Here is a 23,119-nt window from a genome sequence, read left to right as displayed (position 1 = left end):
ACACGTCTTTGATTAACTCACCAGGATACGTGTTTGAGTGGTTTCGGGATTCCCCCAAACTGCTCGTTTACTTCACTTTCCAAAAGAGAAAAACTTTAGATGAATTTTTAAGATACACTTTTAGTTTTGGGGCCTAATATGGAAACGGGGGTGTTTATTTTAAGGCAGAGACTGAGTTCTTCAGCTTTTGGCACATTGAGCTAGTCTGACATTGACATCTGTCTGTAAAGGACTGTTATCCTCTGTAATAGCATTGATGCATTTAAGGAGAAACTAGATAAGTATATGAGAGAGCAAGGAATAGAAGGATATGCTGATATGAAGTAGGGTGGGAGGAGGCTTGTGTGGAGCATGAACACCAGCATCGAGCAGTTGGGCCGAATGGCCTGTTTCTGTGCTGTAATTACTATGTCATTCTATGTAATAAACAGCACTAGTTTAATTCAGCAGAGCAGGGCCAGCAGCATGATTGGTTATCATGCACAGCTGTGACTGACCACTTGAAAACGGGATTTTGGATTTGAAGTTAAATGGAAAGCCCAAGTGGAAGTGACAATTCTTCGATTTTAAATCTATTCAGAAGTTTATGTATGTATTTTGAAAATGGTTATATATAGAATTCACATATCTATGTAATTAAAAGATTTGTTTTTGCAATGTTTACATCTTTATCTCTCTTGGACCTCTGCTTTGCTCCCCACCAAAGGCTGTCATTTGTGTTCCAGCTCCACTGTCCAGCTTCCCTCGGAGTCTTTTGGTTTTGCTTCCCCAACCCCTCCATCCTTTGAGTGCTTCCAGTCACCTGTTCGCCAAACTGGGCTACAGCGGGATGCTGCTGTAGATCAGTGGAATGTGTTTTTAAGTGGGTGGACACCCTCATTCCGACTTGCTGAGTGATGCTCTTCTGATTCTGAACGTTCAGGATCAGCACTCACGAAAATAAGTTGATCTATTGGAGCTGAGGCTTATGCAGTATATGTGCCATCTTAAAACCTGTGCTTTTGGTCTGTAACAGCAATACTTCCATGACCCCAAACACAGACGCAGCATCAGAGAAACACTCTCTTCCCCACCCTCACCACACTTCTGGCCCACAAATCCCTCTGTACTTCTTCCTGTTCTTGCTGTGGGCTTTGCCAGTTCTGGGCTCTCCCTGCTACAGCTTGGGCATGGGACCTACAATAGTACATCACTTTTCCAGCTATGGCTTCCGTGCCCTGCCCTGCTGCTTTTCAACTTCAGGAGTGCACTCCCTTTCCATTACAGCTTCAGACCTGGTGTCCTCCAGGGTCCAGGTTGCAGAATTTTGCTTTGACCCAAGCCCATGCCCCCATTTCGGCAGGTGACCAACAGCTCGGTCCAAGAGGTAGGCTTTAAGGGGGAGAGGGGGTAGAGAGACCATTACACCATGTGAATGACAATGCATTCATCTCCTGCTAGAGTGTAGATGTGTGTAACTTAAAGACGACAAAGTCCAATTGCTGATAAGTAAACACAGGCTGAGTTTCATCAGCTGGGTGAGCAGCAGACATTTTGGCTCTGGTATTTTGTATTCCTGGAGAGTTCCTGTTCCTTCTTTATACTTTTAGATGTGTAATACTGAAATTTGAGTTTGACAGGGAATTATGATGGACAGGAATTGCTCATTAGATATGCTATTTTTATAATTGTAAATCTCCCTTGGCATTGCTCATGGTTATAAGTCATGCAGACTGAATATGTGCCACCTAGGGGAGAAAATTCGGTATCGCCCCTTTTGGGGCGTAATTATCGACCGGGCACAAAGTTTAGCGCCTGGCGCTAATTATCGCCTCCGACTGCAAACTTGGCTTCTATCGTCCCTGGAGGTGATTGGAGCGCTAAATCAGGCACTACACACCTCTCTTAAGGTGCTAACGCTGAGGAGTGAGGCGCTACCTCAGAGCGCTGGCAAAGCTCATGTGATGTCAGTCAGCAATGGAACACAGACACACTGGTGCTGACCAGTTCTTAAAGGGGAGGGTTGATCTTGCTCTCCATCCACACCCTGCTCATTGCAGCCTTGAATCTCGGCCTGGAGAGACCTGTACATCAAATCTGCTGGAAAGAACAATGGAGAGGCCCAGGGAAAGAGCTCAGAGTGCAGCCCCCACAATCTCTTCTAAATCGATGCAAGGACGGGCAAATCAAAATGAACCTGCAAAGTGCAGCTCGGTACCCAAAACTCCTTCACACAGCGTTGAATCTCTCCAGAAGTCTCGGGGTCTCTCTCTCTCAGAATGCGTGGTGCAAAAATGTCGCTGACAAAAAAAGGCAGGAAGCTGTTGCCTTTAAATAGCGCTCCCCCAGTCCCTTCCCGACTGCAAAACGCTCCCCTCAACCTGTCGTTGCTAACGGCAGGCGGTAAGGCAGGGGCTGCCACTCAATATCCAGTCCGGGGCGCTACCGGGGTGTTGCGCACTTGACTGACGATACGATCTGCGGGCGCAGGTGATCGTGGTGGTAGTGTTTACTGCCGCCGCAAAATGGTCAATTTCGCGAGCGTTGCAAACATCGCCGCGCCTGGGCGCTAGTTGCTTTGCGACCTATTAGCGCACTCTTAGGCGCTAACGGGAGGCGCAAACAACTGAATTTTCCCCGGCTAGGTTCTTGGAGGTTAATTTAAAAAGCTGCTGCTATTAAATACTGGGTGAGTTGATCTAGAAGACAATTCAGAGACTGCAGAATCCTTTCTGGTATTTTCTGTTTGTGAACAGTTCCTTTTGTATCATATTTCAAAGAAAAGTTTAAAATAAACAAAGTTGTGTGACGGTTTTATAAGTAACTACAATTGCCAGGATTGGCCTAACTAGCTGCTATCCTGGCTTGTGTGTTTAAGGCCACTATTTTGATCATCATAACTGTGCTTCAGACCCAGGAGCGTCCTGTGAACAATGCCATGGTATATCTGCTCCTATAATTGAACTACATCAGTTACCATGTTCTAAGTAGAGCTCAAGCCTGCAGACTAAATGTGTCCATAATGCATGCTGTCCCCACCAAAAGAAACCATTGTATTGGTGCATAGGCCTTGCGGTGGATGCTAATGTAGTTTTTTTCTTTCTCTACTGACTGCAGATCACACCAGTCTATGAAGAATGGGTAACCATTGATTGGTATCAGTTCTTTTGCTTGTGGGAGAGCTTGTCAGCCTCAATGAAGAGAGTAGCAGAGCTGGTTGGAATTGAAGAAGGTTTCTTGGCTCGTTCAATTAAAGGAAAACTTATTCCTAAGACTGATAAGCAGCACAGGCAAATGGCCATTCACAAAAGGTACTGATGTTATATTGACTTCTATTTGTTTGATCACAGTTTCTCCCCTCCTCCCTGGGGTAAGGATCCATGGAATCGGATCATGTGTTGGACTGCAATACTTCAAGAAGTAAGCCCACCACCACCTTCTCCAGGCAACTAGAGATGAGCAATAAATGCTGGCCTTGCCAGGGGCGGCCACATCCTGAGAATGAATTTAGGAATAAAAACTCACCAGAGACATATTATTGATGTGTGAGTTTTGATGGTAAGACTATTTGGTCATGGTGGACGTTCACATCCACTTCCAGCAGAGGTCACTGGATAGCAATTAGTGGTGATTCTAGCCATTCTCTAACCAGGGGTTAGAATCAGCTAACTAAGCACAAATTGGGGATTGAACCTGGGACTTACCCGGTCTGTATGACTCGGCTACGCATTAGATAACCCCACTGAGTCATTGGGAAAGCTGTGTTGCACTTCTAATTTGTGTTTACTGATATGTCAACTTTATATCTGATTTTAACTCTGTGTAATGTTTTTCCTTTGCATTCCAAAGGTTAGAATTATTCTGTAAACAGACACCCTAAGAATGGCTTCATTGGTACTCCACAGATGATTACTGATGGTTAGAGTCAGTTCCCCCTATTTGGGGGGGTCTTGCCCATTCTCAGTCGGGTCACTAGACTGAACATTCCATTTCAACAGGGGGAATTACAGGGGCTGCTGGCTTCTTCCCTCCCCAACCATCCCACCACCAAACAGAAGTATTAGCAGATCACGGTGAATTGAGAAGGTTGTGAAAAAACCCAATGCTCAGGCCATCTTGCAATACTGGCTGAAAGAGCTAGTGTGCAGATGGTGTCTGACCGAAAAAGTTTTGTTTAAAAATGAAAGTGGGTGAAGACTATATAAAATGATTGTATCCAACAGCCCTTGTATCTAACATGTTCATCACACTTGTCAGTGTAGCATGGGCAAAGCTTATATTACCCTTGACCCTGACTCAGTGTTAAAGATCCCATGGCACTCGCTGATGCTCCCCTCAACCAATATCATCAATAAAAGATGAACTGATCTCCTTGCTGCTCGTAGCACCTTGCTGTGTACAAAAAGGCTCCCATACTTGCCTACATAATAAATCACGCACTTCAAAAGTAATTTATCATTGCTGATGGTTTCCATAAAGATGGTTCAAGAATTATTGCTATTTGCAATATTGGAAAGTGTCTAATGATCAAGAAAGTGACTGATTGCTACTTCTCCGCACATCATAACTGTGCTTCAGGTCCAGGAGCGTAAACATATCGTACCTCCATCCATCAGCCATGTTCTAAAACTGGAAGTTTAAAATTGCTAGTTTTAAAATTTCTATTATTTTTAAGTCTGTTCATTTTTTGTATGTTTATCCTCTTTGTTCTCCTGGCCTGCTATCTGAAAGCTAAGATGTTGGGTGCAGAACCTGCTGTTAGATCACCACCAATTCCTCTTGTCCCTGAAGGCACTAGATATTGCCCAGCCACAAAACTGTCTTCTGATTTTTCGTTCTTTCCTAATCAACCCACAGGGAGTCACCATAGCCTCCACTCGGCACCTTCCTGCTCAATACAGCTCAGATTGGGAATTGGGCAGAGCAGAATTTCCAGCCCCTGTCATATCCTTCACTGTCACTGAGCTTAACAGCCCTCGTCATTCCTCCACTACCAGGAGATTAAGTTTTGCATTGCAACTACTGACAGTCTTAAACAGGTTTTGCAGGCACTCTGTTTACAAGATACTGGATTTTTAACCACACTTTTTTAAAAAGGTTTGTGCCACTATTGATTTTTAAAAAAATCATGAAATCTTCTATTGCCTTCACGTTTAAAGTGGATCCCTTGAACCACTTTTTTAAATCCTGAAAACAAATGGCACTTTTATAAAATCCTGACCCAAAACTGTATATTTTATTGCCTGTTATGTGTCACCCCTTCAAAACTGAATTGTTCCATTTGATAGTGGTTTGAACTGAACAATGTGATGTAAGCAGCATGTCTGAAATTGAACAGCTGAAGTTCTATATAACCCACAGTTGTCTATATCCAGTCAGCACACATGCCAGATGTTCAAGTTTTATGTGAACTGTGAGCATTTTGCGGTCAGTGTCAGCTTGTCTATGTTTGCAGATGAAAATCAGTGCTGGCCTTGGCTCTGCCCGTCAGCAGCGCTCCCACCTCCTACCCAATGTTGCTGCTGCTCTGGGCATGGAACACTACTGTGGGTAGGAATTCTCGTGATAGGAATTCCTTGCCAAAGCAGAATTTATCCACTAAATCAATAGCCGCTTTGGGTAGGAATCGGGAGTAGTGGAGAGGGGAGGAGGATGCTAGAATGAACTGGGTGGGAGTGATGAAGAGTGCCAGTGTGAACTGGGGGATGAGCGGGGAGAATATGTGTGCCTCTGAATTGGGGCATATGGAAAAGTGCTGTGTGTCATTATAACAACCATATAATTTTTTTTAAACAATGTAACAACCAGATTTAGCAACAGATTGCCAAAACTTATTCACAAAAGTCTGCAATTTCTCCAAAATTAGAAAAATCCCCACTTTTTTTGACAATCTCTTGCTATGCATATAATAGAATGTTGGTTATGCTTGTAGCTTAATTAATGATAATCTTGTGCCTCACTGCACTTTCAGTGTAACTACATGTCATGTTGTGTTCACGGCTGTTTTTGCGTGTTCAGTTTATTTTGAGGCTGTCAGCTTCATTTGAAGCTGTTGGTCAGCTCTTGCCAGTTTCCTAGATTAGTCTGTGTGTAGGTGAAGAGCAGATTCTGTGCAAAATGTATGCCTCTGACCTGAAGTTTGAAATCATGAAGAGTAGAAGCAAGGGAGAACTGCGAGGCACCAGTAAATGTCACGCTTTTTGAAGATGATGTCTAGGATTATGAGGGGGTTTCAGTAGACGCACTTCTGATGTAAAACTCTAAAGCTTCATTACAGCGCAGATTTAGAATTGAGTTATGAAAATGATATGCATTGCAGTATTTACTGTGGATCATGGTTAATCTGCATGCCTAATTTCTTGTTTTCTCAATGCTCCAGGTTTTTCACCAGCCTTGTGTTACTCGATCTAATCAATGAAGTTCCTCTCGGAAATGTTGCGAAGAAATACCACTGCAGTCGAGGACAGCTTCAGTCTCTGCAGCAGTCTGCAGCAACTTATGCAGGTGAGAGCAAAACGTGACCAAGAGCAACTCTAAATGGAACCAGCATACGCTGCTTTTAACCAGAGTTGGAAACCTCTCTTTTCTCGTGCATGACTGCTTTACTCTGGAGTGGCACAGTTCTTTTCTAAAACAAAGTGTTAACTGCTCTTTTGTATCTTGTACAGGTATGGTAACAGTGTTCAGTAACCGGCTTGGTTGGCACAATATGGAGCTGCTCCTCTCGCAGTTTCAGAGCCGTCTTAGTTTTGGTATTCAACGGCAACTTTGTGATCTGGTTCGGATTTCCTTGCTGAATGCACAGCGTGCTCGAGCACTATATGATGCTGGATTTGGTACTGTATCTGAGCTGGCACAGGGGAACCCTGCTGATGTAGAAACTGCTCTGAGAAATGCTGTCCCATTTAAAAGGTATAGATTTAACTGGATATGTTATCTTGCGGTTTTAAGATTTATAAGTGCATGGATATAACTGGGCATAAACCTTGCTACACAATGGCATTTGTTTTGTGTAGGATTGACAGTTATGCATGGCTTAGTCAGGTCTTTCAATCTTATAATTTATTGTCAATGCTTCAGTACATTACCATGACTTTTAAAATTTCATTTCTCTACCTCATCTCTTTATTTTGAAAAATATGTATTTAATTAAAGACACAAAATTGCCTCATTCCATCACTTAGAGATTTGACAGATTGCCTCCTCCAAATCTGATCAATAATCACTTGATAGAAAGTGTGAGTATGGGGTCCAGGGCAAGTCATTCACATTTTAAGAAATATTTTCTTCTTGCAAGGAACTTGTGCTATCTCCCTCTGACTGGTATACTTCAATTTGAGGAGGTGGTTGTTGTTTTATTGATTCATATTGCAAAACGTTCATGTTTCAAGGCCTTTGTTGTGCTAATATTTTGTAAATGGAATATTACTGTACATCTTTGCGAATATTTACCAGTGGTGTAAACACAGTACACAGTGTGAATCAGTGGAATTCTCCGTTTCTTAGAATTGAGTAAGACCAGCATAACCTCTCTGTACATTTTCAAGGTTTTCCTTATTTTTACTATCGTGTTTCTTCTATTCTTAGTTCTTTGAACTTTCTGTAAATGGCACACAATGTAGTTTTTACTACTTCTCTCCTTTCCTTCTTGGGTATTGTTCAACATGTCTCAGCAGTCTGACAGCATTTTATTCATTAAGTCTAAGTCTGATCACTGAACATAGGAAGGTTGTTTGACAGTGGGGAGCCATGTAGCTGATCCGGTCCTCATCCATTGGGCACACTTGCACTTTTCATGATCAGGAGCAGGATTGTCCTTTCTCTTTCCCCCACCCCCACATCTGAGGCCTGCACCCCCACACCTGAGGCCACTGAGGACAATTGTAGAACCCCACCAGTATCCCAGCTGAGTTTGGGGTCCATGTGTTTCAGTGCCAAACATGCAGGCACTGATTTTCTTGGCCCCCAACCTGAGCACAAGTGAAGTAGAGTGTACTTCAGGTGCGCTCCGCCTGAGGGGACCTGAATCCGCCCATTATTGCAGGTTCAAACCATTATAATGGCCCCAACACTTCCTCTGTGCAGAAACTCCCCTTGGAAGGGATTTGCACCTAGAAGTGGGGAGGAAGCTGTACTGAGGAGCAATGGTAGTGGCCACTGTACAGTAACAGCAACCAAAAAGCCTCCAACCTGATGCTTGTCCTGCTGGCCGTAGGGTAAAACAACAACAACAACTTGTATTTATATCGTGCCTTTAATGTAGCAAAACATCCCAAGGCACTTAACAAGAGCGTTATCAATAAAAACATTTTTGACACTGAGCCACAGAAGGAGATATCGGGGCAGGTGACCAAAAGCTTGGTCAAAGAGGTAGGTTTTAAGGAGCATCTTAAAGGAGGAGAGAGAGGCTTAAAAAGAAAGACTTGCATTTATATAGTGCCTTTCACGACTACTGGACGTCTCAAAGTGCCATACAGTCAATTAAGTACATTTGGAGTATAGTCACTGTTGTAATGTGTAGGGAGGGGATTCCAGAGCTTCGGGCCAAGGCAGCTGGAAGCACGGCTGCCAATGATGGAGAGATTAAAATCGGGGATGCGCAGGAGGCCAGTATTGGAAGAGCACTGAGATCTCGAAGGCTTGTAGGGCTGGAGGAGGTTACAGAGATGGGGAGAGGCGAGGCCATGGACGGATTTGTAAACAAGGATGGGGATTTTCAAATTTGAGGCATTGCTGGACCGGGAGCCAGTGTAGGTCAGCAAGCACAGGGGTGATGGGTGAACAAGACTTGGTGCGAGTTACGGTACGGGCAGCAGAGTTTTAGATGAGCACAAGTTTATGTAGGGTGAAAGAAGGGAGGCTGGCCAGGAGAGCTTTGAAATGGTCAAGTCTAGAGGTAGCAATGGCTGAGGGGGGAAAAAGAAGAAAGTTGGAGAACTGTTTTACACAGAGGATTGTGAGGCTGTGAAATGCTCTATCAGAGTTAGTGATTGAAGCAGAAACCGTGTCAATATTTAAGAATAGGTTAGATAAATGGTTGAAGGAAAGGGGGAATAAAGGGATATGAGAACAAGTGGGGCAAATGGAATTGGGACTACTGCTCGTGTGGAGGATAGAGGATAGAGACTAACACGGACTGGTTGGGCCTGTTTCCCTGTTGTGATTTGTATTTAACTGTGAGCACCCCTACATTTGGCACTTTGCCAAGCGGGAATCCAGGAAAATGAGATGGGAGGTTTGATGAAATCATTCCTGCCTCATTTCTAGTTGGAATAGTGGCCCAGAATTTACTGCAGTGGGTAGATCCAGCACACCAATCTCACAGTTGATAACTTATGCCATATTTTCCTGCATTTCTAATTAGGGTCCCAATGCCGTAGATGCACCATTACAACGGTGCAAGTCCCCAAGAAAATCTGGGCCATTGTGTTCAGTTTTGGAAACACTACTTTAGGAAAGATGTCAAGGCAATGGAGAGGGTGTAGCAGAGATGACCAAAAGTGCAAAAGGAGAGGTTAGGAGAATAATGTTTTATGCAGAGGGTTATTAGAACATGGAATGTCCTACCTGAAACAGTGGTGGCAACAGAAACCATATGGTATTTAAAAGAGAAGTGGATAAATATATGAAAATGATCAATTTAAAAGGGGAAAGGGCAGAGGAATGGGACTAAGTGAATGGCTCTTCAGAAAATGACCTCATTTTGTGCTGTAAAATTCCATGATTCTGTTAAATTAAAAGCTTCAGAAACAAAGCTGGTTATAATCCTTTTCTTGTACCAGAATTACGCTACCAACAAAGTAAACACTTTTTATGTAAAAAAACCCCCAAACTTTAAGCTCAAAACTTGTTTAGTAAATGATTTACTTTTTTTTATATCAGTTCTAGAAGAGCGGTTGATGAAAGTGAATATGAAGCTCAAGAGCGCAGGAAGACGCGATGTATCTGGGTGAGTGGAAGGAAAGGACTAACTGAGAGAGATGCTGCTGTCCTGATTATAGAAGAGGCCAGGAATCATCTTCAACAAGATCTGGCTTCAATGGGAATCGAATGGATCCCTGACCAGTTGTTGACTGTGGTACAGCAGGAGCCTGCTCCGGTTGCTGCTGGGTCTGAGAGCAGTCTGGAACATGATAATGCTGCATCCGTCGATCAGCATTCGGAGGTAGCCGAGAAGAGCCCCAGAGCTACAGAAATTTCAGTTGCTGGCCCATTGGAACATATTGCCATCAAGACTGAAATAAATTGTGTCAGGAATGCAGAAAGCCTGGATTCCTGTTGCAGCAGGGAAACTGGTAACAAGCAACCATCAGATGGTCCTCCTGGGGAAAATATTTGTTTCACAGTTGATGCGCATTGTAAGACAGGCATGGCGAGTATGGACCAGTCAAAAGTTGGGCAACGTTTTCTGAATGACATAAAAATTGTAAATAATAATGCAAAGAATTCCTTTCCGGTAACTAAGGACAAAAATAGTGGTGGGAACACTGAAGAGAAGGGTGTCACAGAAAATACAGCTCAAATTTTGCACCAAATTCAGTCTGAGAATGACGCTAATAATGATCTAAATCGTGAAGAGCGCAGGCACCTAATTATTAGTGAGAATAATATACACAGCCCAATTGTTGTTCTATGCAAGTCCTCCGAGTTGTTTTCTGCCACAAGAGAGCTTGATGAGAGTTTTCAGTTGGACTCTCAAATTGAGAAGATTATAGAGCATGCTGCTGTGGTGTTGTCTACTTGTGAAAATCAGCAAGAAACTGAAAGCACTAAGTTGACCGTGAAAGACCAATCCAGGTCAGGAAATAGTGGGAGCGTAGTTAATATTGAAACAAGTACAAAGCAATCTGGTGGCAACACTTCAAATGGAAATGAGACATCGAAAAATAAGCCTGCTGTAAGACAGAAAACTGTGCAATTAGCACATTCTAGCTCTACTGGTGGTCAGATGCAGAGCTCTGGAAAAGGAGTGTCTTCCAACTTAGTTAAATCCATAATAAGATCTCCTAATAGTCTTCCAGCTCCATTCTCTCAAACAGGTCTGCCTTTGCTGAAAGTCAATGATTTTTCTTTAACTGATACTCAGCTAGAGAATTTCATGCTAGATTACAAGACACCAGACTCTACTGAAGAAAGCGTCCCAGCTGCTCCAGTTCAAAAATTGAATGGCATATTGAATAATACAAGATCCAATGATGATAAACTCGGTTTACAAGAACTTCGTGTCCATTCCAGTGCTGACTATGAGATGACCCTGAACATGAGTGATAGTTTATTTGATAGTTTCACAGAAATTTCCTCCAGTGATGATATGTATGCACAGGGTTTTCCACCTGGCCAACAACCCATACCTAAAGCAGATATGATCACTGAAAGCCTGACTTCCTATAGTCTCTTTGCAGAAGATGAAATACAGGATCAAAATGACACACAAAAAACCACTGAAGAAGTTCCTGAAGCATGTTTGGACTGGAATGACTTGTCCTTCAATCTCTCTGATTTTCGAGATTCCTACCAAAATGCCAATTCTGTCAATTGTAACCTGCAGGGGTTGCCGATGCATAATCTGGGCAGAGATGCATCTGATATTGCCGATTGCTTAAGGTTGCAAGAACAGGAGGAGAAGTTGAATAGTCAGATAAAAAGTGGCGACCCAAAGCAAGGCACCTTAACCAAAGGGTTAGCTGACTCTTTAGTGGAAAATAAGGTGGCAGACAACAGTAATTGGATGTGGTCAGACACTTCACTTGATCTAAGTCCAGGGATGAAAGAGATACTAAACCAACTGCCAGCTCCTTCGGGTCAGAGATTTCCAAATATAAATGAACAAACCAATGACCTGGAGAAGGACCACTGTTTGAGGAAATTCACAGAAATTGGTGGCTTTCAGAACCATGCAACGAGAACCTTTGAAACCCCAAATCAGCAGCATATGCTGGTGTTCTGCCAAACAGAGAAAATTCCTAATCCGATATCACTAAATCAAACAGATGCAAGTAACCAGTCACCAGTTTTAGAAATGGAAAAGCTGCCCGAATCCAGGCCAGATAGTCGGAATGAAGTTCCTCCAACACCTCCCAATGAACCTGTGACTCCCAGAATCAAAATAACATTGACTGCAGCGATGGCTGAAAGATCAGCGGAAAAGTGCCAAAAGCAGTCTTTGCCAAAAATAACCCCTGTTTGCTCATCTCATAGTTCAGCTTTTGGAGGAGGGGTAGCAGGAAATCCCCCATCTCCTCCTCATGTTGACTGTAGACCTGTGATAACTGGTGATGCCGATGGTTCTTTCATAGATGAAGGCTTTTTGCTTCATCTTTCTCAAGACAATTTATCATCACCTTCTGGCGCCTGCAGTGCAGAAACATTCACCATTATTGACGTGGCAAGTAGCCGCGTCCTTTTCCAGACATTTATAAAGGAGTGGAAAAGTAAACAAAGATTTGCATTAGCAGCTGCTTGTGAGAAAAAGGAACGTGTTCTGTCACCCAGCTCGGAGATAGGTGGCAGGTTTAAACAAGGTGGGTAAATCGATGTATATATTTATGAAAGAGTAGCAGCTTGTGCCATAACAGACTATTATAGAGGGTGCCTTAGTCGCACGCCACATGATATGTTTACCCACTGACTAATTATGCAAGTTTATTTCTTATTAAATATTAGATGGATTGTCTGCCCTGCCATTGCCTACACAGAAAATTCCTGATCTCTGTTGTGCTGCTTAACGAGGAAAAACTAATAATTTCTCTAGATAGGAGAGTTGGAATGTAATTTAACCCCTGCTTCCTAATCCTTTAATCTGCCTCAGTAAGGTGCCTCATCCCCCACATCAAAAGAACACCCACCCGTGTGACATCTTCCCATTTCACACTTCCCACAACAGCCATCCTATGGCTGCTCAAAGATTGCCAATTTAGTGGTGAATTAAGGACCGTTTTGTGTTGTGCTTCAACGCCCATTGGAAACTGGAATGTGATGGCCCAAACTCATCTCATCAGTGTGACTTGCATTTGAGCCCAGGTTTTGATAGGCTTGTATCTAATCCCCTATACCACCTAGTTCACTCATTTTTGAAGTTTTTAAAAAAGTTGTTTGCTTGATTTGCTAAAGTCAGAATTTTTTATATAAAAGCCTTATTTTTTGGGGGACGAGGACTTCAAATCTTTTGAAACTTTTCAAAGATAACAACTGTAAAATACATACATACCCCTGTTGGTTGCAAATATCACCTTTGGTTCATCTCTGAAACAAACTATGATGTAGACTCTGGTGTAGTTGATGACTATTCGGGTGAATAAATTGACATCAAGCATTAGTATTTACATTTGAATATTGAGTGTACGCTTGTAGACTGTAAAGGAATTAGTTGTTACTGTGTGATTAATACAGAATTTTTAATTAATGTCTTCATTTATTTTCTAGCCCAGACCACCATAAAGATTCAGGCCAAGGTTAATGGATTTGAAGTGAGCAGTCACAAAGACCTTATACTGATAGGTTTGAGTGTGTCTTGGGGAGGGAAGGATGCTTATTACATCTCTTTGCAGGAGGGTCAGGAAAATACCGGTAAGAAAATGGCTTAAATAATCACTTAGCTCAACTTAAATTAGATTGGAAAGTCTGTCCTCTGGGTCAATTTGTTTAGACTACCATCTCTCTCAATGACCAATACATCTTAATCCAGTCAGATTGAGGACCCAGTAGAAAATATAATTTTGGTGTTTTTCAACTATATACAAATAAGCCTCGAGATATATTGAAGCTGCAAGTTGCTGTTGCACACACAAATGTACTTTGGGACATTTTACTATGTTAAAGGCACTATATAAATGCTTTTTGTTGTGCACCGTCCTATGGAAAATAATTTCATAGAGCGCTTAAACTGGTACCACATTTGCAGTTATTGTAAATCTTTATTTAAAAGTATTTTTATTTTTTAAGGAGATTTAAGCAACAGTTTGGCCGCTCCGCCGCTTGACCCTGAGCTATCCGTGAAGGAGAGGGTTCTCCATGTACGTTCATGTTTACAGCAGGGTGCAACTGCCGATGCCCAGCGCTCTGCTGTTATGTATGACTTTAAGCAACACTACAAAATTCTCCTCGAGGCTTGCAACATCTCCATGGAAGGCAGTTATGAAGATCCAAAGGTTATAATTCATTTTTGCTGGAATTCTGAGTCAGTTGGAGAGGAACTAACTTCCACTCCATCTCTTGATTGTCATTTTGAGAACTAAACCGACAGTAAATGTTTGTTTTCTCTTCTAGGTGGCATGTTGGCTGCTGGATCCTGGCTCCAAAGAGAGAACTCTTCATAATATGGTGACCAACTTTCTCCCCCAGGAGCTTGCATTACTGGAAGGAGTGGGCACCAGCCATGGCATTCAGAGTCTCGGGCTGGATGCAAACACAGATCTCTCGGGCCGTCACAGAGCCTCCATAGAGTCTGTGTTGGTCTACAATACAATGAATCAACTTAATTTGCTGCTCAAGAAAGAAAATCTGCAAGGTATAGTGGAGGTCCTGTTATATAAGACAGGTTTGAGTCCACTCTTGAAAAATATAGATTGAAGAGTTTGATGGTGTCTTTTGGACAAATGTTCATATTTTGTTTAAAATCTCACTGCTGAATCACCCAAATTTGGGATGTGGTTGCAGATGGCAGTTAATAGAGACATTCATTAAAGAAGAACAATATATTTGGTGGGTGGGGGGAGAACTTGGCACTAAAAATGTGAAGAGTGGTTTAGTTTAATGGATGGATGGTGGAACCTTGTAGTAGTTGTGAAGTGTGATTTCTAGCAAGCTTTCAATAAAGTGCCACACAAAAGGCTGTTCAGTAAGGCTGTGTCTTGTGGGATCGGTGGGCAGATTTTAGGCTGGATAGTGAATTACATATGAACATACAAAAAAGACCAATTGGTCCACCTAGTCTGTCCCATGTAGACAAGGTGTAGCTTGCGTGTATCATTCACCCACCCCTATCAATCTTGTAATTCCCTGGGAAAGGCAAAACACCAGAAAAAAGAACCTTGGGCTAATTTAGGAAAACACTCTTGTGAAATTCCCCTCTGACTTTCAAAGGTAATCAAACCAGCTCCAGAGGTCCATGGTGACTGATCTCACTAGTCACAGCTAATGCAACCTGTCTGTATAACTTTGTCTTCTACTTACAGCAACTCATTTGGCTGCTTTTGAAGGCCTGTAGCAAATCCATACTCCTTGCATGGTTTAGGAATCTATCCCCACTGGCTGTTGACTCTGCAACAAAATGTTCTAGCCTGACTCTGCTTTCTTAATTTGTAACAATGTCCCTTAGACCTTTCCTTCCTATCTCACTCAAACAACCTATTCACCCAAACAGAATTTATTCCCTTCATTATTTCAAAGACCTTAATAATGCCCTCTCGAAGTCTATGAGCCTTCATTGAAAAGCTCCAGTTCCCTGAGTCTATCCTGACAACTAAGAGTCCTAAGGCAATGCATTGTTCTAGTTGCATTTGCATAGACGGAGGGTAACTATTGATAGTGTGGAGTCCCGGAGGGATTCCTTTTAGCACCTTTGCTCTTCACCATTTTTATCAATGATTTGGAGGAAAGCATTGGGGGACAATTCTTAAGTTTGCTGATGACACAAAGATGTATGCAGGAGTTAGGACTTCAAGTGAAATAAATAGACTAGAGGCTGCTCTACGTTTATTGGGATAATGGGCCAGTGTGTGACATGTTTCCTTCAATGTGGATAAATGCAGCTCGATGCATTTGGAGCAGGGTAATTCCAGGCATTCATATACCATGCAGGATTACCCACTTATGTCGAGAGAGGGATCTGGAGGTTAACATTGAAGGTCAGTGTTGCAAAGCTGTAGGGAAAGCGCATATGGTGGTGCGGTGTATACAAGCTAGAAATACAATGCTTGCCTTATGCAAGGTCTTGGTATGGCTGCAGCTAGAATACTGTGCCTAGTTTTGGTTCCCTTACAAGGTGGGGGATGTCAAAACTCTAGAAAGGCCAGAAGAATGATATCCATTATTACCGCTCTTCGTTATCATGATAGGTTCAGGGAACTGGGGCGCTTTTCACCTGGCGAAGTATAGTGTTCGAGGAGACACGATTGAGGTCTTTAAAATATTGAAGGGAATAGATTCTGTTTGGGTGGATAGGTTATTTGTGCTTGATAGGGGGGACTAGGGGGCATCAGTACAAAATCTGAAAACAGAATTGAGTTAGATGCCAGGAACTATTTATTTTTTTCAATGAATCATCGACCTCTGAAATACATTGCTGAATAGGCAGTAAGTATGAATTTGCTATGAGCCTTCAAAAAGGAGCTGACCAGTTCCTAGAATGGAAGGCATCTTGAGCTATAGAATGTAGATGGAGAACCGGCTGTAAATACTATCGGTTACTGCAGTCACCTGGAGCTTGCCTGAATCCCTTTGGGGATCAAAGAGGAATCTCCCAGCGTTGCTTCCTAAATTGGCCTAACGCTTTTTCTTCCACTTTTTTTTTTTCTCTACCAGGAGATTTCATTACTGGTGGCAAGGAGATGGGGGAGGGTTTTGGGCGGGTGAGTGGGCTGTATCTAACTGGCTGGACCAGTTTGGTCCTTTCCTGTTCTTTCTCCTATGTTTGTCTGCAATGCTGGGTAGGGTTTGAGTGTCGCATGATATGTTACAGGAAGGTCATCTTCATAACACTTGAGCGCATTTTGTGGTGTTTGGGGAGTAGCATCATGGTGATTGTGCACTGGTTAGGTTCTTATAGGAATATGAAGGAATATCTCCAGTTGGTGGAGCACCTGCCTGCAAGAAAGGAAAAGGTAGAAAATGGGCCAACCTTATATTAAAAAAAAAAAAAAATTCTTAAATCACATTTTCAAAAATGTCCTGTGTGGGCAAATACTGGGATAGATCTGTGGTCTTGTGTGTGTTTGTTGGTGCTGGGCTCCTTCTGCACCTGGAACTCAAAACTAATGAAAGACTCCGTAGGCCATTTGAATATATCACTAACTATGTATAACTGTTATCGTATTGATCAAATTCTTATTTCTGTTGGTAGAAATTAAAGATTAATATTATTTGTACAACAGTTATCCCATCTTGTACAATTACAGGAGATCCCAACGGGTAACTTCTGTATCTGGGGGGGGGGAAACTTCCATTGTGGTAAATTTTACCAGCATGTAACTTTCTCTGCTCTGTTGCAGACTTGTTTTGGAATGTTGAAATGAAGACTCAGTATTGCCTGGCCTTGCTGGAGATGAATGGAATAGGATTCAGTACAGCTGAATGTGAGAGCCAGAAATACGTAATGCAGGCTAAGCTAACTGTCATAGAAGCACAGGCCTACCAGCTAGTAGGCCACAGCTTCTCTCTAACCAGCCCAGATGATATTGCTGAGGTAAGATTGTAACGTACATATGCAATAAATGTTGTGGAGCATTGTACAGGATTTTTATTAAAAGGACTAGCAAGGGTACGAGATAACATGTAACCCTTTCACTGGAGAAGTTGTCAATTCAGTTGACTTTGAATACAGGAAACTGTGATATCCGGCACCGACGGGACTGAGCTGTTGCCGTCCCATCAAAACTGACGGACAAACCAGCGCTAATGTTAAAACATACGGAGCTTTTGAGCTCCGTATCTAGCAACAAACCCTGTTGCTTAGCTTCTAAACAGCCGGCCGTACCTTGCAAGCGTCTATGTAGCTAAGCAACAGCTTCAGCTAGACCTTGCAGAGCCTGACTGGTGGAAAAAAAAGCAACGAAAAGAAAAAAAAACCTAACGAAACGGCTCCTGATTTTTGCCGGTGGATCGAGCATTCCGGACAGTTAACCTCCGGATAAACCAAAGTTTCCTGTATCTCTCCTGTTAGTTTCATTGCAATTGTTTCAATTGTGATGACTGTTAGGACTGTCCAGGTCCCAATATTTTTGGCAGAATTTAGACTGAATATTGGGTTGAAATCCAAACATGCGGTGCTGCAACTTGCCTGTTCAGATTTAAGATAGGTATACAGGTAGACTATCCTTTATCCGAAAACCTCGGGACCAGCCGTGTTTCGGTTTTTGGAGAATTTCGGATTTCGGAAGGTGGGTCGGCGGGGGGTCGTGCGCACGACCCCCCGCCGACCCCTCCGCCGACCCCCCCCCCCCCGCGGACCCCCGCCGGCGCCGACACCCCCGCCGACCCCGACCCCTGCCGACTTACGGTCGGGGTCCACGGGGGGGGGGTCGGGGCCGGCGGGGGGGTCGGCGGGGGGTCGTGCGCACGACTTACGCTGACGCTCAGCGTAAGTCGGCGGGGGTCGGGGTCGGCGGGGGTCCACGGGGGGGTCGGCGGGGGTCGGGGCTGGCGGGGGTACCCGGGGGGGTCGGCGCGGGGGTCGGGGCCGGCGGGGGTCCGCGGGGGGTCGTGCGCACGACTTGCACTGGACTTACGCTGAATGAAAAAACCTTCGGTTTTTAGAGGGTTTCGGTTTTCGGAAGTTCGGATAAAGGGTAGTCTACCTGTATTAATATTTCATACTATCCAACACTCCTCGGGCCTGTTTTTTAAATCCGATTTTTAGATTTTGTACGTGAGCTTTATGCTGATTTCAACAGAGCGAATAAATTTCACTGCCCCAAATGTTTTAGTAAAAGCCCATAGGAATTGCAGCTTTTATACAAACATTTACAAAATACCCGATGGTGTGAAATGTCACTGCGCAAATCAAGCACAGCAGCCTAATAAATGCACTTGCTTTGTCCTGCTCAAACTTTCACAGGCTCAGCGATTTAATTCCTATTCCAGGTTCTATTTTCGGAGCTCAAACTTCCTCCTAATGGGGATACCAACACTAATGGCAAGAGGACGCTTGGCTCCACAAGGAGGACAGCACCTGCGGGAGGGCGCTGCAGGCTGGCCAAACAATTCAGCACAAACAAGGTAATCGCCTAGTTCTTGTGCAAATCTTTGTTCTTTTTTTGATCAATAGAAAGAGTAACATAGAAACATAGAAGATAGGAGCAGGAGTAGGCCATTCGGCCCCTCGAGCCTGCTCTGCCATTCAATGAGATCATGGCTGATCATCCAACTTCAGTACCCTGTTCCTGCCTTCTCTCGATATCCCTTGATCGCTTTAGCCTTAAGAAATATATCCAACTCCTTCTTGAATATATTTAATGAATTGGCCTCTACTGCCTTCTTTGGCAGAGAATTCCACAGGTTCACCACTCTCTGGGTGAAGAAATTCCTCCTCATCTCTGTCCTAAATGGCTTACCCCTTATCCTTAGACTGTGACCCCTGGTTCTGGACTCCCTGACCATCGGGAACATCCTTCCAGCATCTAGTCTGTCTAGTCCTGTTAGAATTTTATAAGTTTCAATGAGATCCCTCTCATTCTTCTGAACTCCAGCGAGTACAAGCCCAATCGACCCAATCTCTCCTCATACGTCATTCCTGCCATCCCAGGTATCAGCCTGGTGAATCTTCACTGCACTCCTTCCATGGCAAGAACATCCTTCCTCAGATAAGGCGACCAAAACTGCACACAATACTCAAGGTGTGGCCTCACCAAGGCCCTGTACAACTGCAGCAAGACATCCTTGTTCCTGTACTCAAACCCTCTCGCTACGTAAAAAGGAAATGGTTGGGTATTAAGTGAGGTTGGTTTTAGAAATACGCATCTGAATATTTATTTCGAAGGTGATTTGTGTGTGAACAATAGAAATGAAGTGAGACGTGTATCCATGCATTATAGGTTGAGAAAACATTCAACAGAGTGAAGCATGAAAGATTGCTAGATGTCCTGCAAAGAGCTGGAATAGATTGCAAAGACATGAGACTGTCTAAGAATCTTTATTGGCAACAATAAGAGTTAATAATGAGTGAAAGAGACAAAGATCATAAGAGTAGTGAGATAAGGATGTGTTACACCACCCAGGCTTTTTAACATTTAAGCTGAATTCACTATGGGAGACAGTCTGGATAACTTTGATATTGGTTTCAAGATCCATGGGAAATTGATAAACAAACTAAGGAATGCAGTACCAGTTGCTGATGTGTTACAAAAAATATTTGAGGTAAATCAGACTGGTTGGGAAATATAGATTGAAAGTAAATACTAAGAACTGAGTCAATGGTAAATACAAAGAAAGAGGACCTTTCAAAAATTGATGTTTGCATGAACAATATAAAAATGGAGCAAGCAAATTAGCATAGATTTTTTTCAATAAACAGAGTAACAAAGAAATCAAGCAGAGGATAGCAATTGCAAGAGGTAGTAAATGCTTAAGCTTTAATTGTGATTAAAAGAATTCTAGTTGGCTGGAGGCTTCTGAGTTTTGGTGCAACAAAGCATCTGCAGAAAATTATTTGGGCAAGAATGACTAATGAGAGGGTCCGTAAACCAGTACAGTGTGAAATGATGATGCTAATTACGGTGGGCAGAATATCTCTCATCTGAGACTAGAACATTCCTATAGAACAGACAAACATATACGTAAATATTTGCAAGACACTACTACATTGTGAGATGGAGACCAGTGTTGATAGTAACTTTAGGTATCACTGAATAATGCACGTTTTTCTCTCCCATGCTATTTGTTCATGTATCTAATTTTTTTGTTTTTTTTGCTGTTATATTACATTTACTTTGCTTATAAAAGATAAACCTCTTAAAAAATATATATATATATGACCGATGAACCCGTTATTTTACCATTTATTATACCATTCTATGTTTTAGGAAGTATTGGAGAAATTGAAGCCACTTCATCCTTTGCCAGGCTTAATCTTGGAATGGAGAAGAATTACTAATGCAATGACCAAAGTAGTGCTCCCCCTGCAGAGAGAGAAGCACCTACATCCTCAGCTGGGAATGGAGAGGATCTACTCCATCTCACAGACGCACAGTGCCACAGGTAAATGCTGATTTCACTTTGTCCTGTGTCATGCAAAATAATGCACATTGTGCAACCCAGTGAGTCCTGACACAGAATTTACATCAATAAAAGCTCACCATAAAATTGATAATTTCTTCAGTGTAGTAGAAACACAAGAGAAAGCTTTTTAGTATGCCTGGAAATAAAATGTAGGAAGTTAAGTACATCATTTGGCCCTTTGAGCCTGTTTTGTCATTATCATAGTAGCTATATATTTATGTTCTCAATTCCTCAAGCTTTCTCCATGGGCTGAATTTTAACACCCAAAATTGGGTGGGTTGGGGTCAGGCTGGATGTTAAATTTTTAAAAATCTGATTACTTCGACCTGCCCACTTATGGGTTTAATGGAGGTGGGACAAGGGGCGGGCAGCCAACCCACTCCCAGGAGGCGGGTTGGCTATTTAAACATTTTGATGAGGCTGGTAGCCTCCGATTAAATCAGGTTTACCAGTGACCGGGCCTCGGGAAACCTGGCAGTTGAAGGGAGGCGAGGACAGCTTTGGGGAGAAGGTAAGTGTCTTCACAGCATTGCTTGTGGGCCAGGAGGAGCTGGAGTGCTTCTCCCCGGCCCCTCAAGGTCCTGTGGTACGGGTTGGTAATTAGAGAGGACAGGGATCGAGGATGGCTTTATAAACTAAAGGGGCAATGCCTGAGGAGAAGGAACCATTTACAATATCTGCTAAACCTGAGGTCCAGTGAGTGGGTTATTTCTTGACCCAACAAATCTCCCCACATCTCTGCCTCATGCCTTTGCATATTTAAAATAGATAACCCAGCAACCTACAGCTGTATTGGCGCCATGACCTTAAGGTGGAATGACTTCAAGGTGGGTGGAAGTCCCATTCCACCTCTGATTAAATATGTATGTGATATTTGTTTCCAGCACAAGACTAGCTGCACATGGCACAGTAAATGTAATGGGTCATTTCAACCATTGATGCAGAAACAGTTTTTATTTTGTTCGAGGGGGTCACATTGTGGGAAGCAATAAGCCATTGAGAGCTGGCACCATCATTGGGCGTTTTGGAGTACCCCAGTAGAATGATAAATGTTGAAGAACTTGTATGCAATGAGATGCCACCATGTGGCATTCCATTCCATTTCCTGGTGGCACAACAACACCCTGCTTTCACCATTTGGAGTAAGGAGTAGAAAGAGCAGAATTACAAACTATTCCCAGGCATATGCAGTTTTATGGCATTACAAATTAACTGGAAATCTGCACAAAATGTGTGGTGATTGGTTATCTCCAGCTCAGTCAAACTTGTGCTGTGCATATAATCAGGTTAAAGTTGGGCTTTGTGCAAAAAATGACAAGCAAGATCAATCCGTTAACCTTGAACCATAATAACATGATTTATTAGATTGAAACAAGATTTCATAAACAATCTTTTGGAATTGGTTCCCATTCTATTGCAAGATAATAATCCAATATATTAGAGAGTTCGTGACCTATAGTTTATATTAGTTTGCCTTTAGATGTACCTTTTTGTTTTCATGTGACCTGGAACCCACTCTCCGTAACACATCTCTTATTTAATTAGGTCGAATCAGCTTTATTGAGCCAAACCTACAGAACGTGCCAAAGGACTTTGAAATTGAAATGCCAACAGTGATCAGAGAAAGTCCCCCCTCCCAGGGAACAAGCAACACAGCTGTTCCTACACGATCCAGGTATTTCCTCCATATGCAATCCTCACAAATCGCGCCTTTTGTGATTTATTTTTTCAGTTGAGGCTTTGTGATCTCCATGTATCTTCTGATTATCCACCAGTAACCAAGTGCCTTTACTTAAATATTCATTTTACTTTGAAATGATGGTGATAAATAAAGTGTGAGAGAAATAAATATTTAGTGTCTCTCTGCCCATCTCATAGATACCTCTATATCTATAGCTATCTTTATCTAGCCATGTGTATTTGTGTATAAATTGTGTAATACATTATATATAAATACATATCAGCTGTTAATTTTTAAAATTGTGGCATGTCTTTTATTATCTCCTGTAAAACATTGAAAAATATAAAACATTTATTTTAAAGTAAAATTTACAAGTTGCCATTCCATAATATTGTGGGATTATTGTTGATAATACCACGGCCTTTCATATGGGAACTGAACTGTCTCCTACATTTATCTCAACTGTATGATCTTAAGCACCTGCAGCTCACTGGTGGCCCATATTCCTTTTTATTGCAATATACCTTG

General features: G+C 42.6%; 1 protein-coding gene across 1 annotated transcript in view; it reads left to right on the top strand.

Moving 5' to 3' along the window:
* polq (polymerase (DNA directed), theta) overlaps positions 1–23,119 on the top strand; it is a 90,488-nt gene that overhangs the window by 44,624 nt on the left and 22,745 nt on the right. Inside the window, exons 15-25 of the mRNA XM_086006838.1 lie at positions 3,097–3,290; positions 6,359–6,483; positions 6,648–6,891; positions 9,862–12,500; positions 13,402–13,545; positions 13,921–14,126; positions 14,245–14,485; positions 17,187–17,380; positions 18,778–18,912; positions 20,715–20,889; positions 22,456–22,585. Of these exons, the coding sequence (XP_085862964.1) occupies positions 3,097–3,290; positions 6,359–6,483; positions 6,648–6,891; positions 9,862–12,500; positions 13,402–13,545; positions 13,921–14,126; positions 14,245–14,485; positions 17,187–17,380; positions 18,778–18,912; positions 20,715–20,889; positions 22,456–22,585 (4,427 nt within the window). The remainder of the gene's footprint in view (positions 1–3,096; positions 3,291–6,358; positions 6,484–6,647; positions 6,892–9,861; positions 12,501–13,401; positions 13,546–13,920; positions 14,127–14,244; positions 14,486–17,186; positions 17,381–18,777; positions 18,913–20,714; positions 20,890–22,455; positions 22,586–23,119) is intronic.

This window comes from Somniosus microcephalus, chromosome 14, assembly GCF_052327205.1.
Source record: "Somniosus microcephalus isolate GS21.2 chromosome 14, FLI_Smic_1.0, whole genome shotgun sequence".
NCBI lineage: Eukaryota > Metazoa > Chordata > Chondrichthyes > Squaliformes > Somniosidae > Somniosus > Somniosus microcephalus.
Note: the sequence above shows the minus strand (reverse complement) of the source record. Positions and strands in the feature narration are given on the sequence as shown.